This window comes from Lontra canadensis, unplaced genomic scaffold (assembly GCF_010015895.1).
Source record: "Lontra canadensis isolate GAN:19392208 unplaced genomic scaffold, GSC_riverotter_1.0 scaffold14, whole genome shotgun sequence".
NCBI classification, from domain to species: Eukaryota; Metazoa; Chordata; class Mammalia; order Carnivora; family Mustelidae; genus Lontra; species Lontra canadensis.
The window spans coordinates 2,152,908-2,172,881 of NW_022631008.1; the positions used below are offsets into that span (position 1 = coordinate 2,152,908).

General features: G+C 35.2%; 1 protein-coding gene across 6 annotated transcripts in view; it reads right to left on the reverse strand.

The window, feature by feature from the left end:
• UBE3D (ubiquitin protein ligase E3D) overlaps nt 1–19,974 on the reverse strand; it is a 156,478-nt gene that overhangs the window by 57,572 nt on the left and 78,932 nt on the right. For all 6 annotated transcript variants that reach the window (XM_032858005.1, XM_032858010.1, XM_032858006.1 and 3 more), the window contains one exon: nt 3,740–3,878. In XM_032858005.1, the coding sequence (XP_032713896.1) occupies nt 3,740–3,878 (139 nt within the window). The remainder of the gene's footprint in view (nt 1–3,739; nt 3,879–19,974) is intronic.

The window sequence follows — 19,974 nt, forward strand, 5'->3', positions numbered from 1 at the left end:
TATAGTATGTCTTTCTCTGTCTGACTTATTTCACTTAGCATAATCTCCTCTAGGTCCATCCATGTTGCCACAAATGGCAGGGTTTTATTTTTTTGTATGGTTGAATTGCATATATATGCCCCACAACTTCTTTATCCATTCATCCATAGTTGGGACGCTCGGTTTGTTTCCATATCTTGGCTATTGTAAATGACGCTGCAATGAAGTGGGGATGCACAGACCTTTTCAAGTTAGTGTTTTCATTTGCTTTCAACAAACATGCAGCAGTGTTATTGCTGGATCATATGCTAGTACTATTCTTAATTTTTTGGCCAACAGGCTTCTGTTTTCCATAGGGGCTACACCAATATACATTCCCACAAGAGTGCACAAGGCTTCCCTTTTCAACACAACCTCACCATCACTGGTTCTTATATTTTTGATGATCACCATCCTAACAGGTGTGAGATGATCGCTCACTGTGGTTTTGATCTGTATTTTTCTGACGACTCGTGATGTTGACCATCTGTATGTTGATGTTGGCCATCTGTATGACTTAATTGGAAAAATGTCTCTACAGATCTTTTGTTCATTTCTTAATTGAAGTGTTTGGGTTTTTTGCTACTGAGTTGTAGGAGTTCTTTATATATTTTGGATATTAACCCCTTACAAGATCTATGATTTGCAAATATTTTCTCCCATTCAGTAGGTCATCTTTTCATTTTGTTGACAATTTCCTTTATTGTGCAGCAGCTTTTCAGTTTGATGTAGTCCTTTGTTTATTTTTGCTTTTGGTGTTAGATTAAAAAAATCATCACTAAGACCATTGTCAAGAAACTTACCTCCTACGTTTTCTTCTAGGAGTTTTATACTTTCAGGTCCCACAACTCAAGTCTTTAATCCATTTTGAGTTATTTTTGAGATGGTCCAATTTCATTCTTTTGCCTGTGGCTGTCCAGTTTTCCCAACACCCATTCACTGAAGAGACGACCCTTTACCCATTGTATATTCTTGGCTTCTCTGTCATAAATTAGTTGACCATGTATACACAGGGGTTTATTTCTGGGCTCTCTATTCTGTTCCACTGATCTATGTATCTGTTTTTATGCCAAGACCATACTGTTTTGATTACTATAGCTTTGTAATACAGTGTGAACTCCAGAAGCATAATATTTCCAGTTTTGTTGTTCTTTCTCAAGACTGCTTTGGCTATTTGGGGTCTTCTGTGGTTTCACACAAACTTAAGAATTCTTTGTCTAGTTCTGTGGAAAATGCCATTGGAATTTTGATAAGTATTGCACCAAATCTTTAGGTTGCCCTAGGTGGTATGGATATTTTAATAATATCAATTCTTTTAATCCATGAGCACAGACTACCTACCCATTTATTTGTGTCTTTTTCGATTACTTTCATTAATGTCTTATAGCTTTCAGTGTGCAGATTTTTTACCTCAACTTTATTTATTCCTAGGTATTTTATTCTTTACGATATAATTAGAAAAGGGATTGTTTTCTTAATTTTTTAAAGGTTTTATTTATTTATTTGACAGAGAGAAAAAAAGAGAGAGAGAGAGAGAGAGCACAAGCAGGAGAAATGGCAAAGGGAGAGGGAGAAACAGGCTCCCCACTGAGCAGAGAACCCATGTGGCTCGATCCCAGAACCCTGAGATCATGACCTGAGTTGAAGGCAGATGCTTAACCAACTGAGCCACCCAGGTGCCCCTTAAGTTCTCTTTTTGATATTTTGTTATTAGAATACAGAAACACAACAGATTTTTGTATATTGATTTTGTATCTTGAAACTTTTTCTTCCATTAGTTCTACTGGTTCTTTGGTAGTTTTTAGGATTTTCTCTATGTACTATATCATCTGTAAATAGTTTTACTTCCTTTTCCTTCTGATCCCTCTCATTTCTTTCACTTACCTAACTGCTTTGGCTAGGACTTCTAATACTATGTTAAATAAAAGTGGTGAGAGTGAGCATCCTATCTTATTTCTGATTTTATCATTGAGTATGATGTTAGCTATGGGCTTGTCATATTATGGCCTTTATTATGTTGAGGTATGTTCCCTCCATACCCACTTTATTGAGAGTTTTTAATCATTAATGGGTGTTGAATTTTGTCAAGTGTTTTTTCTAACTCTATTGAGATGATCATTTAATTTTTGCCCTTCATTTTGTTAATGTGGTATATTGCACTGATTGATTTGCAGATGTTGAACCATCCGTGCATCTCTGGAATAAATGTCAATATATTCACTGTATATTGAATTCAAAGGTTTGCTAATATTTTGTTGAGGATTTTTATATCTATGTTCATCAGGGATATTGGCCTGTAGTGTTCTTTTCTAGTGGCATTCTTTTTTTTTTTTTTTTTTAAAGATTTTATTTATTTGACAGAGAGAGAGATAGTGAGAGCAGCAACACAAGCAGGGGGAGTGGGAGAGGGAGAAGCAGACTCCCCTCCAAGCAAGGAGCCTGATATTGGGCTCGATCCCAGCACCCTGGGATCATGACCCGAGCCAAAGGCAGACACTTAATGACTGAGCCACCCAGGAGCCCCTTTCTAGTGGCATTCTTGTCTGGTTTTGGTATCAGGGTAATACTGGCCTTGTAAAATGTGTTTGGAAGCATTCTCTTGGAGTAATTTTTTAAAACAATTTCCTGAGCTGTAATTCACAAGAAAATCCACATCTTGTTTTAACACAGAGGTATATCAAGCAATCTACACTGATCCTTAAGTTATCTTAGGATGCAGCCACAATCCTTCAGAAGTAGAGCCAACCTATGTTTACTCATTTCTCAGCAATGCATGTGACCTTTTCATCAGCCTCAGAGAGCTCATGACTATTTTTCCATTGTCAAGAGTCATAGGTAAGTTCAACGTTACATTCAGGAGCTATGGGTCAAACTTAAGCAAATAGTTAACATTTAATTCCCATTTGCCACCTCAGTACAATGAGCTGCCTACCAGGGAGGAGGAGGTCTTCCTGTTGATTAGACCACATATGTTGTTTTGTCCTGTTTGTTCTATTCTGACCATATCCTTTACCAGGAGCACAGATAATTATCCAAAGGAGTGTCCAAGTGATGAGGGAGGACTTACGAAATAGGGAAAAGGTCCTGGAAGTGGGTAGGGCACCATCCATGTTAAACATCTATTTGGTGATTCAACTGCAAGCTAATAGCAAGGTTACTAATAATGGATGAAAATCTTTGTTCTAGGGCAAACCTAGGAAAAGGAAAGTGGCATTCACAGTGTCTTTGTCAAGTGTTTTTGCCATTTCTCTCAGACGCAAGAGATGGAGGTTAAAAGAACAAACTCTGGAGTTAGACTGATATGGGTTCTGCCACCATTAGACTATTAACTAATCAATTCTGAGCCTCTACTGTTTATTTATTTCAAAGAGACAGACAAATCATTACATGCATTGCGCTTATCATTATTATTATCTGGAACTGTGGGTTCTGTGGGCTATCTCCTGTGAAATAAAAGACCCTTAAAAAAACAATTACAAGTGGGACACCTGGGTGGCTCAGTTGGTTGGACGACTGCTTTTGGCTCAGGTCATGATCCTCGAGTCCTGGGATCGAGTCCCACATCGGGCTCCCAGCTCCATGGGGAGTCTGCTTCTCCCTCTGACCTTCTCCTTGCTCATGCTCTCTCTCACTGCCTCTCTTTCAAATAAATAAATAAAATCTTTAAAAACAAAATTACAAGTAAAACTGAAAAATTATCTCCTGGTTAAAGTGTACTTACCTGAAAGGAATTCATAGAGCGAAGGGATGGAGGCAGTGTGGCATTATTCCTTGATAATATCAGCAGCAGCTCCAAGCAGGTTGCAGAGGGCAGGGTTAGAGAGTGGATGCTGATGTCACTTTCCCAAGCACTGCAAAGCCTGAAACACATTGATGTGTATAATTACATAATTGTATGGCGCCTAGGTGGCTCAGTCGGTTAAGCATCCAACTCTATTTCAGTTCAGGTCATGATCTCAGGATAGTGAAATCCAGCCCAGTGACAGGCTCCAGGTCCAGCAAGGAGTCTGCTACATATTCTCTCTCTCCCTATGCCTCTGTCCCTCCCCCACCCACTCATGCTTTCTTTCTCTCTCTCAAAAAATAATAATAATTTCATAGTTGTATCGGATCATAATTATTTCAAAAATCTGATGGAGAAGGAGAAGACTTTCAAGTGTAGAAGGGAAAAGCAATGCACAAAAACTAGAAATAAAATGGTTATACTAAAAATTCAGAGTAAATATCTAAGACATTTTTATAGTGTTTTTGATATAAGACAGATTCCGCAATTTTTTCAGGTCAACACTGCATACTCAAAGTTTAAAAGTCAGATGAAATATGGTCTTATTTGTGAGGGGTCTATTTGGGGTGGGGGATGGATAACAGCTAACATATTGAATGCTTCCCATATTCTATGCCTTCTTCTACATGTAACATCATGTTTGCCCTTCAGATACCTATGAAATGAACTGTCACTATCCTCATTCTACCGATGTGGAAATTGTTTGAGCTGGATATGCCCTATGAAGTGTCTAGTTCGTTGATTTTCAAACCTTTAAAAAGTGACAGAATCCTTTTATCAAAAAGTCCTGTGAAAGCTCCATCTATAATACAAATAAAAGCAAAGCTGCTCTGTTGGAAAGGGAAAGGTTGGCAGGAAGCTCCCTTCATCTTCCAAAGTAGCCTATGAAGCATCTCTGCTACATCCTGTTGAACTTACTTGAGAATTATTTCATTCAAGAAATGAGGAAACCAAAGGCTAGAAAAGTAAAGAGACTTCTCTGGGATGAGGTATGTGTTCAGAAATGATATGATTGGGTATAGAACCCTGGCTTCCTGAAATCCTATATCTAGTGCTTTAAGTAAAGGGGGAAATCAGAAAATCACTATGGGAAAAAAGTGTAATAAGAATAGGATATGTTTTTTCTGTCAATTCTTCTATTTACTTATTTCCTATCTGTGCCCCTATCAAAGTATCTCTTATCACTGTCCTAATTTTTAAAGAGAAACCTCTGTGTGTGTGTGTGTGTATTATTTTTTGGCCATTTACATTAACTTCTTTTTGTGAAGCTACCTTTAACCCTGTCGGTGAATTCTGGAACATCAGAGAGCATTGGTGGCTGAGGGCATAATGGATTTTAACGTTTATATGGTAAGTGATAGCAGATCGGTTAGCTGTGTCATCAATCAGTTTACTTATACTAATACATTTCTGATGTGGGATAGGGAATTAACTCTTCTTTGAAGCATTTGCCAGTTAGTTGAACTAGAATAGGACACTGCCCACTTTCCCCCAAAATGCTCTGTTTTCAGCAAGGGCACATTTGGAATGTCTTCTCCGTGTTTTAAACACTTCTTTGTTATTTTCTGTTGATTGGCTATGTTATTCTTTCTCCTTTTATTAGTTATACAACATTCTCAACATTTCTCTGGGGTAGAAATAAAAATCTCACCGTCTTTGGCAAAAGTCAAATGCAGTACTAGTGCAGTGGCTCTAAGCTCATTCTCCCAACCCCTTTCTTATGCCCTCTATAAACCACACCATTACTTGCATTACACTAAACACAGAAAGTCTTCTCATGCAGTTTTCTGGACCTGGAAGGCTGTTAGGCTACCTGGTGAACTTCTGTTCAGCCTGCAAGACCCACATAAGTATCATTTCCTTGGAGACATCCTCTTGTTCCCTTTATAAGAATTAACTACTTAGGGCACCTGGGTGGCTCAGTGGGTTAAGCCTCTGCCTTCAGCTCAGGTCATGATCTCAGGGTCCTGGGATGGAGCCCCACATCAGGGTCTCTGCTCTGCAGGGAGCCTGCTTCCCCCCTCTCTCTGCCTGCCTCTCTGCCTACTTGTGCTCTCTCTCTCTGTCAAATAAATAAATAAAATCTTTAAATTAAAAAAAAGAAGAATTTACTACTTGCCCCATACCATATTTGTACCCATTACAACACTTAACCACCACCCTATACTTGTATTCTTATGTGAGCTGTATGACTCATCCTAGACCAAACACGAGCAACCATAACCTGCAGATTCCTCTAACTTGGCTGCTCAGTGTGGAAAGAAAGATGGGATTAGTTGTTCTTCCTCTGGCACACCCAGTCACCTTTTAGTGGCTATAAGAAAAACATTCCACTTACATTTGTATGTTCAATAATTTAATTTAATTTAATTTCCAAGTGTTATTTTTATAATCAGAAATGGGACTTTTGGATCACACAAAGAAATGTTTAACTGTTACTCAAAGATGTTAACATGCTGCTAAGTGGCTATGGTGTGATCTATCAAAATCGACACACAAGTAGAAATTAAAATATATTAGCACTCCTTGTCACTGAGGAGTAACAAGCACTCTTGGACAAGTGTGGTTTCCTCATGAGATCCTGGAGTTCAGACATATTCTATACAATGTATTAAACCACCAAAATTTACACAAAAGGACATTCATCACACTAATGATATCCATATTCACCAAAAAAGATACAATTAGTTATATATGTTAGTTATTCACGTCTCTACGTAATTACAAATATTTGCATGGTATGTGAATTCAACTTTGGCATTTTATTTTTATTATTTTTTTATTTTTTTATGAGATGCCACTAAAGCTGTATTTACTCACTATTTATTTTTTATTTTATTATGTTAGTCACCATACAGTATTTTAAATCTAATCCTTCAAGTATTCTGTGAGTTAACAACTTTTATCCCTACTGAAGCTCATGAAGGTGACCAGTGTTGTCCTAATCACATGGTAAGCGAGGGAAAAGAAATTCAAGCATGATCCTCTCCACATAAATTTCATTCTCTTTTATATCCAGAAATGCTTTATATTTCTGGACAAATTCTATCCCCCAAAATTGAAAAGCCCAAGGGTAAGTATGGAGTAAATTTTAGATATCTTAGAACACCTCATTTTCTAATAATTCGAACCACCTTATTTTTAAAATTAGACAACCCAGCTGGACCTAGGATGGCTCAAAGGCCTAATATTCATCCTTTATTTATCCTAATATTTATCCATTTATTCTTTCTTTTCCCATACTATATATTCATTAGCCCCAGGATTTACCTTTTTATTGTTAAGTTTCATAAATGTTCTCTATAATCTTAACTACATATTAATCACATGAAACATCCATATATGTGGACAAAAACAGAGTAACACATGAAAAAATAAATGGTAACAGCTGTTTTGGAAATTTAGAACTATGGTTAACTTTTCCCCGAAACTTCAGTTAATGTTTTTACATTGTGGTTTCTGTTTTGTTTTGGTTTGGTTTGGTTTTGTCTTGCTTTGTTTTGACTTAGGAATAAAGAAATGAAGAAAGCAAGAAGATGAAGAAATGGTCTGTCATATTTAAAATTCAGTTTATCTTAAAACTACCACCAAACTCACTATGAAAATTTAAGGCATATGTTAATTAAGCCAGAAGTGATCCTTGAGACTATCTACCCCACGGCTCAAATATCAATATAAATTTCTGTTAATGATATAAACATTTTAAGAAATACAGGATTATAATAATCCAGAATTTGATTATTTCTGGCATTTCCTGCAAAAACATCCTAGTCTATTAGACCTAAATCAGTAAACTTCCACCATAAAACTGGCAAGAAAGATAATTCAAAGAGAATTAGAAACTTAACATTAATTGAAATCTATTTTGGTGATTTTTTTTAAATTTAATTTTATTTTTTCAGTGTTCCAAGATTCATTGTTTATGCACCATAGTCAGTGATTTTTAAAGTAGTGGGAAAGAAGCATTCCTAAGAGACTAGAATCATCAGCCAGGTGACCTTAGTCAAAGAGACCAAAATGGAAGCAGAGGACACACCATCCTTATTTCGGAACTTTTGCCTTGACAAAATTCCCTAGAGAAGCAACTATGGCCTCTCTATTTTTAAAGAGGCAATGAGAAGGGGGTTAAAGTCACTTTCCATCACTTCTAACAAAAATAGTGAAATTCAGAATGAATCAAACACCAATAAATACTAAGAAAAGAACTTGAAAAAATAGAAAGGTGATGCATTCTACTAAAAACCAGAGGTTGTTAATGTAATAGATGAAAACGACAAATAGAGATGATAAAACAACTCTACCAAAAATTAAAATATTTCAAATGAGTCCAACATACTACATAAGAAAAAAATAACATGGTATGGGAGAACTCAAGATGAAAACAGTTAATTTAAATGTCATGTTTTTCATATTTTTGCAATGGATCTAGATTCTTCAGTCCTTAGAAGGACCTAAGAAAGCAAATACCCTATTAATGATGTTAAAATATAATACTGTTTATACCTGTATATTTTTAAATTTTATTTCAAAGCTGTAACAATGATAAAGCTCATCAATTTAAGCTCTTAAAATACCAAAACAAGCAAATGACCACAACTAAATGGTAGACTTATTATGAACATACAACTATTTAATAAATACTTTAGAGAAGGAATCAAAATTTTATAAATTCTTATATTATCAAGAACAAAAAATTCAGAAACAACCAAATATACTGTTTAATTATTATAATAAACCATATAAACTCCAAGATATTTAGGTATTTTAAAAGAACGAATTCATAAAAATAGAAGCTGGAAAGGATGTAAACCAAATGCTCCTTATAAATTTCAAAATAAGGTTCAATAATTCACAAACAGCACTTCTTCGAAATTACAGTATTTTCTTTGAAAATTATAGGAAAAAAATTGAGTTTTTTTAAGTCCAAATGTTAACACTGTTCTTCCATTCTCTTTAAGGGGCTCTTAAGAGAAAAAAAACTAGGTACACAATTCCTGAAAGCTATGCCTTTTAAACTTTGTCCATAAGACATATGAATTGTTATAGGCAATCTCTCTCTCTCTCCCACAAATCAGAAAGCATGGGGAAAATGGTCCTGCTTTGAATAAGCTACCAAAAAGGCAATCTCAAAATTAAGTGCATTTATTCATGCCAAAAAACAATAAAAGATTTTGTTTTTCATAAATGCATGTATTATTACAAGATACCACTTGTTGAGAACTTAAGGATTATACTGGCAACACTTTATTTATTGTTGTTTCCAAGTATTTTGCAATTTATAAACACTGGTTTTATTTAAAAAAATTTTTTGAGTATAGTTGACACACAATGTTATATTTGTTTCTGGTGTACAACATAGTGATTCAACTTTTCTGTACATTAGGCTATGCTCACAAATGCAGCTATGATCTGTCACCATACAATGCTATTACAATACCCCTGGACCATGTTTCCTATGCTGTGACTTAGTCATTCCATACCTGGAAGCCTGTATTTCCCACTCCTCTTCACTCATTTTGCCCATCCCATAACCCCCTTTCCTCTGGAAACCATCAGTTTATTCTCTGTATTTATAGGTCTGATTCTGGTTTTTGTCTATTCATTTGTTTTCTTTTTTAGATTCCACATATGAGTGAAATCATATAGTATTTGTCGTTCTCAGTCTAACTTATTTCACTTGGCACAGTACCCTCTAGATTCATCCATGTTGTCGCAAATAGCAGGATATCATATTTTTATGGCTGCCTAATGGCAACATTTTCATTAAAGGAGAGAATATACCTCTTTGAACATGCTTGCCAGAAACTTCATAATAATGTTAGAATAGTTAGAAGTCCATCAAAAAAGGCCAGCTAGCTAGTCCTTCAGATTTTTTTAGCTTTTTGTTACAAAAAAATTTCAAATATACGAAAGTATATTTGGAAGAAAATAAATTCAAAAACCAATCTTATACCCTATTCTAAATTAAATTCAGGTGTATTAAAGGCATAAACATAAAAAAACTGATTAAAAAAATCTTCCCAGAAAATCTAGGAAAAGTATGACAAGCTTATAAGCTTGTGGTTTTATATATATGGTTTTATAATTTTATATATATGGTTTTATAATTTTTTAAAAAGTGTATTGTTAAGAAATTAAAAAATTAAAAAAAAACACAGGCAGAGGAAAGGAAACTTTAAGAAAGAAAGAACTCCCATATTCTCCTATATACTTATAAAAGGAAGACAACACAAATCCACTTTTAAGTAGTGAATTTTAACTTTCGAGTAGTGAATCTTAATCCATTTGAGGGTGAGAGGTCTCTATGACAATATGATTAAAACTATAGACTCTCTCCCCACAACAGTTCTCATTTTTTAAAGACTGATTGATTGATACAGTAAGAGTGAGAGAGAGCAAGAGAGCATAAGCAGGGGGAGTAGATGAGGGAGAGGGAGAGGCAGGGTCCCCACTGAGGAAGGAGCCCATGGTGGGTGGGCCCAATCCCAGGACTCTTGGATCATTACCTGAGCCAAAGGCTGACACTTAACCAACTAAGCCACCCAGGCACCCTATCAGCAGTGCTCATTTATACAAAAAAAAATTCTGCACATAAATTTGAATGTTTTCCAGGTCATCCAATTCCCCAAGCCTAATCATGTCCCTCTTTTGTATTAATGGAATTATATAATATGTGACCTTTTTTGTCTGGCTTCTTTGACTTAGCATAATGTTTTCAAGATACATGGATCTCAGAGTAGGACCTCTTGCTTTTAGATTAAAACCTGATTTCTAATTTACCACTTTTTATAAAATATTAAAAACAGTTCCACCTTTAACTATGTATCATAATATCTGTTAGCGTATTAATAAGTATAACCACTTACAAAAAGCTTTCAAAGAGTTTTTGAAGAGGTCTCCTAGCTCACATTTTTACCTCATTCCATTACCAGGGAATATCAATTGAAGGGAAGCCCGAGAAAGGCACTTCCAACGCTTTAATCACTTTACTGAATAACTGGAAATCAAAGTATGAGGGTTGGGATGTAATAAATTAGGTCCACTCCAATAACATTCTCCAAAGTAAACCTCACTACTGGCAACCACTCGGTTCCCTGTCCCATCGGGGGCCAACTCAGCCAGCACGTTCATTAATCAACACTGCCCAGTCTGCCCCCCACAGTTTAAGTCCTTTACCAATGGGGAGGGAAAAGTGTGATGCACAAAGTACAAAGCAAAAATTTAAGGCTGGTTTTATTATTTCCTAGGCTTAGTAAAACATATAGGTTTTCTTCATTTTTCAATTCAAATTGGTTGGCAGTGATCGTATTGAGATGTACTGTGAAACCATGTTTGGTCTCAGCAGAAGAGAGAGAGATGATCTGTTAGAGTTCTAATAGCCCATGGCTTCAGACAGGGATATATTTCTGGGGGTCTGACACTCTCTCCAACTCCACTCTCACCTGCCTTTACTGAACACCGTCAACTTCAGTACCCCTGGCTTCTCTCTTCACCTCTTTCTAAATCCACCCTCAGACAACCTTCTCCTGGGAATTCATACACTCTGCATAAAAGGGTAACTGGCAATGGTATAACTCAATTCAGATGAATTAGGCCTGGCTAATCCTGGTATCTTAGTTATTAAGCTATACTAAATTACATAACCCAAAGTCACAATTGGCTCTGTCTGACCCATTAAAAAGCAAATCCCAATCACTAAAATTGTGTCCCTCCATGTGGAGAGATGAGAATTTAAATGCCAAGATTGCTAACCTACTCGTGCTCTCTATGCAAAGATCCTTGATTTTAGAAAATGTCCTCTTATTTAAGACTTTAGACCTTCTGTGAAATCACCCATCAATGTAACTCCGGTAGAGTGAAAGCACAGTTGGACACATCCATTTCAGGTAAAGTAAGAAAATCAATTTCCAAGTAATGTGCATAGAGAAAATTAATTTCTACCAACTTAAATTCAATACCTCTGATTCTTCCATACCTTAATAAAATAAACACTAAGATCGACCAGGTCAAGCCAGAAAGTCTCCTAAATTTTATGTCTATCATTTACCCTTTAGCCCTAAAAAGATATGATTTTAGCAACTGGCAAATATGCTCTGAAGTTTTATTCAAGAATTTTATGAGTTAAGACGTATTCCCTAGGAGGAGTACCTTAAGTCAAAGAACAGAAATACTTGACTAAATTTTTCCAAGGCAGAATCAAATATTATTAAATGGAAGCTTCTGGAACCTAGGAGGACTTTCATTGAAACCTTCAAAGGCAATGATTTTTTACAAAATTACTAAATTCATAATATTCTCTTTCCTTGCCACCATACCCTTGAAATGAGGCATCTCCGGTAGCTGGCTTCACTATTCTACATTCTGTTCATTTCGGAGAGGCTACTCTCAATATCTGAAACCAAGGAGGGAAAAAAAAAAAAAAGACAAATACAGTGTCTGTATATATAATTGAGGTAGGAAGGAGGGAAAGTGTTAAATATGGGATATTCAAGAGATCAGTATTTTAGAAAAATTTTAAAGTTATTCTCAGAAATTGGTTAAAGATACTTAAGCATCTAAATTTACCAGTGCTAGAAGAGCTAGAAAAGCTAACTTGTCCCTTTTTTCAGCAGTGATACATCATACTGTGAATATAAAAAATACTGTCATCTTCTGAACCAACTTATAATGATGAGAAATTATTCGTGAATGTTAAAATAAGGGAAGCTTATATTTTTTAGCCTATAAAATAGAAAGAAAGCAAAAAAATGTTTCTTGATGATCCAAATAAAAGAAGCTTATTTAGTTTTATTTTAAAAAACAAAATACTTCATTTATAACCAAAGTATTTTTATTAAACTACTGATATAAACATTCAAATATATAAATTTGCTTTAGTTAGTAAAATAAACAAATAATTTTCAGTGAAAGTAACAAAATTATACTTTTGATACCCGAGTTCATCTCTTATTAACAACCGAAGTACTTAATTCTGCTTTCTAATTTACTCACAACACTGACTTTAATAAGTCACTGCTTCAAAGTATGGAACCCCCCAAAATCAAGACTTAAATAATAATTATAAATCTATACTGACATGGAAGGCACACTATTTTGATCATTTAAACACACACACACACAGACACACAGACACACACACACACAAAGCAAAACGGTGCACCTATTTTGGCTCAGTGCTTAAGTGTCTATCTCTTGATTTCAGCTCAGGTCATAATCTCAGAGTCATGGGATAGAGCCCCAAATCCAGCTCTGTGCTCAGTGGGGAGTCTACTTCTCTCTCTCTTTTTCTTCCCCTTTCCCCATATTTCCCCCTGTTTGGAGGTGCTTGCTCCCTCTTTCTCTCAAATAAATAAATAAAATCTTTTTTTTTTTTTAAGAAAGGAAATGAAACTTATTTTGGAATGTTTATTAATATGTATATTAATATTATATCAAATAAAATCAGCCTTTTAAGCAAGAAACAATCAAATCATCTTACCAAGTACTTTAAATCTTTCATTTACCCAAAACTAACCTAATAGGTAGTCTTTTCCATGAAAAAACATAGTTGAGATGATAAATTTGGAATTCAAGATTTTTATCATTGTGAGCATCACTCAAGTTGATCTAGATATTAAAAATCCATTGCCTACAAGTTGACAAATTTGGTGGTTGCTATTAATAGGATTCTTTACTTAGATCACAAAGAATAGAAAATAAAACAAATGACTGACTACTTGAAGTGACCTAAGCAGCTATATTATCTATCAAGAGACTAAATAAAGAGATGTTAATAGTACTAGAGAGCTTTCTTTATTTTCTTTCCTTTTTTTTTAATGCTAGGAAAAAAGTTTGCATCCAAAGACTATAAGGCACAATTACTTCAGAAAATTTCCCTATGACCTTGGAACAAGGCAAAAGCCTAGGGTTATCTGCCTTAGCACTTTGCCAAAACAAACCAGGGAATGTGAATCCTTTGGAAAATCAGTGTCCAACCTAGCATCCATTCATATTTTTGTTATGTCCAATAAAATCATAGTAATAGCCAATCTGCCTGGTGCGATGATCCCATTAGGTCTTATAACCTAAGCAGAGTCAGCTTAAGTCTAATCAGACCAAACAGCTGTTTTAACAGTTGGGTTTCTCCAAAATTAAAATATTCTATTCCTGACAGTGCCTAGCAACTCAACTGTTGGAACAGCTGCTCAAGTTGAAGAGGTAAAATCAAGTGTACATACAGTCTTCTTCCCATTTGCAACTGCTGTGAGATTCTTTCAGAAGAGAAGTTCCTAAACTTAAGTTCATGTTGACATTTCCTAACCTGTTTAAAATTTTATACTTGCACTGCCTCTCTCTCTCTCTGACCTTTGGTCAATATTTCTGCCATCATCATCTCTCTTGGTGTTTGCCCTTTGCCTCCTTCCTACTCTAACCCACAACTGCCAGCTGGTGGTTCTGTACTTCCTTCCTTAGAAATATCATCTGTGTGCTTTATACTCTCATTCCTCTCTCTATTGTCTTAGAAGTATTTTTACTACCTATGAAACAGAGGTTATAACTCAGGAGTCCCCAGACTCCACTAAGTGATATACTCTTTCCTATGACATACATTAGCACTATTCAGGTTAACTTTTGAAGTAAGAACCTTAAAAACAATCTTAAAATGCTCTCTGGCTAATGGTTTTCATTTTTGGTTATTTTATAAGTGTTTTCAAGATTCTGGACTTGTCACCATGATCTCATTATTCAGATATGTCATCTGTTGAATTTTTAAATATTTACTCTGTAGCTGAGAAACCTTTTCACCAACAGTCCTATTACCAATAATGAGTGTTTCTGTCTCTCCATCTCTCTACCCCACCTTTCCATCCATGCATTCATCATTTTTCTAGCACCTTCTCATTTTAAAATTTCTGCCAACTGGACTGGACATACCCAGACTAAATTGACTCTGATAAGCTCTTGAAGTCTGCACAAGATCTTGACCCTGATTTTGTAACATTTGCTTTTTCCCCTCACAATGTCCTCACTCCTTTAAATTGTACTGCATTACAGATAATTTAAAATCCTGGTTCCCAGGGTCTGTCTAAGAATAGATTTAGGGCAGGACCCAGACTCATCAAACCGGAACATACCTACAAAGATGCTGAATATGTTTCACGATTACAAATTTTTTTCCTGCAGCAGCTCCAGCTCTTCTGCTAGGCTATGTATGGAGTGATTCTGGCACATTAATCTTAGAAACAACCTCTCTCCTGTGCCCCACTTCTCATTAGGGGAGGGTAGAAGCCAAAGATACACTTCAACAAGTGCAGATACCATAAATGAAGAGGTGCTCACAGACCTTGTACCAGACAACACAGTCCTGGGGCAATATGACTCTAAGGGAGACACCGGAGTGCCCTGTGAAACAGGGCTCTCGGGCTGGAAGTCATTTTAATATGTCATTTCAAACTCTAAATTACAAGTATCGCAAAGCTAAATTTTTTTAACTAAAGGAGACTTTGAAATACTGCTGGCTCTGCTGTCACTATCCCATTACCATAATGTCAGTGCAACACTGGCCCCAAAGTTACCTAACTTTGTTTCTGAGTCGGTCTGCAGAATAGGATTCATTCTTCTAGCTTACAGTATTGTTAAGATCAGTTTTGCTTCATGGGGCTAAACATAGAAAAGTTTTCATTTTTAATAAGAGCTTAGATAAATAACCCTAAATCCCAAAGGACCTCGTTAAAGCAGTCTCATAAAAGTTTTACACTTGCATATGAGTTTGAAAAAGAAAATGTCTACCTAGCAGTTTGAGCTCCTGCTGACTTCTCTAGCCTTGGGGAAGTTATTGTTGAAATTCATATGTCTTGCTATTTCTGATGATTTAAAGCAGTCTATTATGATAAATCACCATGAAGTACACCAAATGAAAGACACTGTTCAAACAAAAATTTCAATTTTAAATATACAAAATACACACAGTGCACTCATCCGTATGTTTAAATAGCACTAAGGTTCTTATACATTACTCACCTAGCCACATATTTTATCCTCACAGCCTAGGATGCAAAAACATATTTTGTATGAGGTGATCTATTTTCCCTTTCTTTTTTTAGGAGGTCATTTCAACACATTTTGACTCTACTCTGGAGAATTAAAGTCCTCACAGGAAAGTTCCAACGAAATGGGAAACTAAATCAGTTGGAATAACAAGAACATAAGTAGTGGGCAATGTTAACATTTCCTCATATCCCTCATAGGACCCGGGAAGATCAAGACTGACACAGTATATTTAAAAGGTGAGAGAAGGATTGAAAATAGAACAGAATCTCCTATGTTCAAACAATAAAACACTAGAGATGGCTTTTTAAAAATGCCTCAGTACACAGCACCTCATCTTGCAATATGATAAGTGCCTAATTAATATTCACTTAGTGAACTTGAAAGAAATCAGCTTATAGATCATTTTCTGCCATTTTATCCATTATGGGACCATCATTATTCATGCTTCTCAGGCCTTGGAATCAGTGACCAGGAGTCTTTGCTCAACTCTGAAAGTTTGTTAGATGTCAGTGATAGAACTTTAGAGCAAAATCCACCTTGAGAGGAATTCAGCCCCTCTGCGATATTACTCACATGTGGCTGTATGGTCTTTGCTTGAAAAACACCAGTAACAGGGAGACTCACTGCAAAGCAGTTCTTTAAATGAAGTGAAATCTGCTCTTCAGAACCTGAGCTTTTCAGAAAGTGCCTAACAACATTTAACATTTTCTCCTGATTTTTATCTAAGATAGACATTCCCCATTTCCTCTAACAGGAAATATCCCATTTCCTAAACATTCCTTTTTTATGACCCTTTATTAAAACAGCCCTACCATTATCTTCATCAGTGCAGAACGAAAATCTGCATAGGATCTTTCACATGTATCAGTTCATTTAGTCTTCACATGAACACTGTAAAATGAGGTTTCATTTCACCTGCTTTACAGAGAAGCAAAATTAAGTTCAAGAGGTTAAATGACATACATACGGCCTCACAAAAGCAGGGCTCAGATCAATACCTCTGACTCCCAAGTGTTTTCCATTATACTTTTAAATTTCAGTCTTTTCACCTATAAAATGGGCGTAATAGTATTTGCCCTTTAAGTCTCAAAGATTTCTTGTGAATATCAAATGAGATAATGTACAGAATAAAACACAAAAAGCAGGTTTTTACTGCAAAGATCATTCATATGCAGAAAAATCTATGCTCTTTCAAGTATTTATGAATAGGAGAAGTCCAAGTCACAGGTAATGTGAATGTCATTGCTCTTTGCTTTCAGAATTCAAAGCATATGGCAACTAAATGCTAGGAATAAACTAGGAATATAAGAAGACTAATCCCTAAAAAGATATGGGAAAGTCATTCATACTTTGGAGTTTAGAATTCAATTAAGAAAGCACTTTCCTACAAAAATTATTTAATTTTTGCCTTTAATAAATGCTTAGTACACTGTCAGCCTTGTAAATTATATTACAGTATGTTATAGATTTTTGTGGACTAGCTTGGAAATTTATTTGACATTTGATAACATAATTCTATGAGGTACTCTGTTCTAGTTCTAGGAAAGAAACCTTGGGACATATCAATTTATAAGAGACTTTTTTTCCCTTTTGTTAAGGTTTATTAATTTTCTAAGGCATAGTAGGATATTTTAAAATAATTAGTCTTATTTTTCAAGGAGATTAAAGTAGTAGTATACATTCTAGAGCTAGTTGAATGGAAAACTGACTTTCGATTCAGGTACATTTCATCAAGTACTGCTACAAAAACATCACAATAAGATGAGGATTTTCTTAATTTAATTGTTTTCTAGAAGTATGATTTGATAAACAAGTAAGCAGAAATCTATAATAAACTGCCTCTATTTCTCCATGAAAACGAATTAAGCTAAATTTTAAAAGTGTTTTGTCAAAAATTTGAAAGATACACAGAAGTATGAAGAAACACAATGGACACCCACATCCCCATCACGAACTTCAACATTATCAACGGCTAATCTTGTTTCAGTTATGTTTCCCACCAAATACCCTCAACCCCTGATTTTTTTTTAAAGTAAGTTCTACAAATATTACTATGTTATCTGTAAATATTTCATAACGTACTCTGAAAGACAGGGACCCACAATATTATCACACCTAAAAAAAATTAATAGTAACTCTTCTTCAATGTCATCAAATGTTCATGTCCTCAACTCTTTTTAATATTTTTTTTCAGTTCATTTAAATTGAGATCCACATAAGTTCTATCATGTATTGTTTAAGTCATAAGTTTCTTTTAATCAATAGATTCTCCTTCTCCTTACCTTTTTGTTTTCCACTTGCTAACTTCTCACTGAAAACTAGATTGTCTTATAGGGTTTCTCAGTCTGAATTTTGCCAATTACAACCTGATGGTATAATTTAATGTCCTTCTCTCCTGAATTTCCTGCAAGCTGAGAGTTGGATCTGGAGACATGACCAGGCTTGATGCGTTGGGGAAGCTTACTTCACAGGTAGGGTTATATACTTCTGTCAGGAGACATAGTAATCACCCCCCCACTCCCCCTACATACACCACCAATCCCTTTTTCTTTCTTTTTGTGATGTTTCCAAGTTCCATGATTTATGATGGATCAGTAAATGGTGATATCCTAATTCTAGGATTTCTTTTTGATTGATCAGCTGGAATCTTTTCAAAAAAGAAACTTCCCTTCATCATCTATTTGGTTGCTCTGAGGTAGGGTTCAAAGAAGGAAAGCAGGATGAATGCTAGATTCTTTTCCCCCTTTATCATCCCGTTTTCAAAGCAATGAGATGGCTCACTAGCATCTTCCAAAAGTAATGCCCAGTTAAATTTCTTGGATTTTTTTTTTTAAGTATCATTAGGAACTTATGGATCTAAACGTATTTATTGCTTTTTCCGTATATTACGTTCTTACCCTACTGATACTCAACCCATCTTTAGCTGGTGGAGCCTATTCAAGTTGTCTCTTCTGTCCTTCTGACATGACCCTGATATTTGAGAACTTACTTTCAGTTAGAAGATACTAGAAGTTCTTCTTATACACTGCCTGTATACACCTGTAATCATCCACTGCTAGATGGAATCTTGGTTGCTTTTAGTGGGAAATGGTAACTAGAGACCAAACAATCTGGGCTCTAGGAATGCACTGTCAAAGGATTAGTCAATGTTTTTAGGCCTTTCTCAGCAAATAAAGCTAAAAAGTGTTATCTTTTAGGATTAAAATAAATCAGTGTTTTCATTTTAATTTTCTATTTCAAATCCAGGACTACAGAGTTTTAGGTTAACCTCATCAATCTTGCATCAATATCTTTTTCCTTAGCCCAAACTCCCAGTTTTCATGACACCAACAAAACTACTCATTGATTTACCCTAAAATGCACATACAACAGTCTCAGTGTTATCAGTACCACACTATCACCAATAGTATGATTGTTGAGAAATTTTAGGATTTTTAAACGTTTTCTTTTGTGTCATTAGGGTATGTCCCAAGAAAGATGTACAATCCAATTACTGTGTTTTAAAAAGTCTCCTGGAGCCCTTCTTCTTTATGCATTTATGTTACCAACTTATATTCTTCTAAAATTTCTTTTAGAGTTTTAGGGATGGCTTTTAAAAATTATATTCTGTCTTATAATTAAGTAAAATATATGCTTGTTCCAAAGACAGATCTATAAAATCAGGTAAATTTTAAAAAGTCTGATTTCTATTTTTATTCTATTCATCCTCTTCTTATCATCCTTTTTAATAAACACCATTTAAATTTTCAAATATATTCTAACTATTCTTCGATAAACAGTGGCCTACTCTATTCAAAAACTTTCCTCCCATCTTCTTCACATATTTTTCTTCATTTTCCCATAGCAGTCTGTCATGACTTTTTAGTTTTATGGTTCTTAATTGAAAGCATGCTTCAAAATCAATCTAGTCCTCTACTGATAGACATTTGGGTTGTTTCATTCATTCATGCTACTGACAATACAAATAGTACTAAATTGAATAGTTCTGTGTGTTTGTCTTTTCATTTTTGGCCAATGTCTCACTGAAATAAATTTCCAGAAGTGAGACAGCCCCATCAAAAGGTGAGTGCCCATGTAATTTTGCTACATTTCCTTCCATAAGGATTTTCGTTTTGTGTTCCCAGTATTGTTCGAGACTTCCC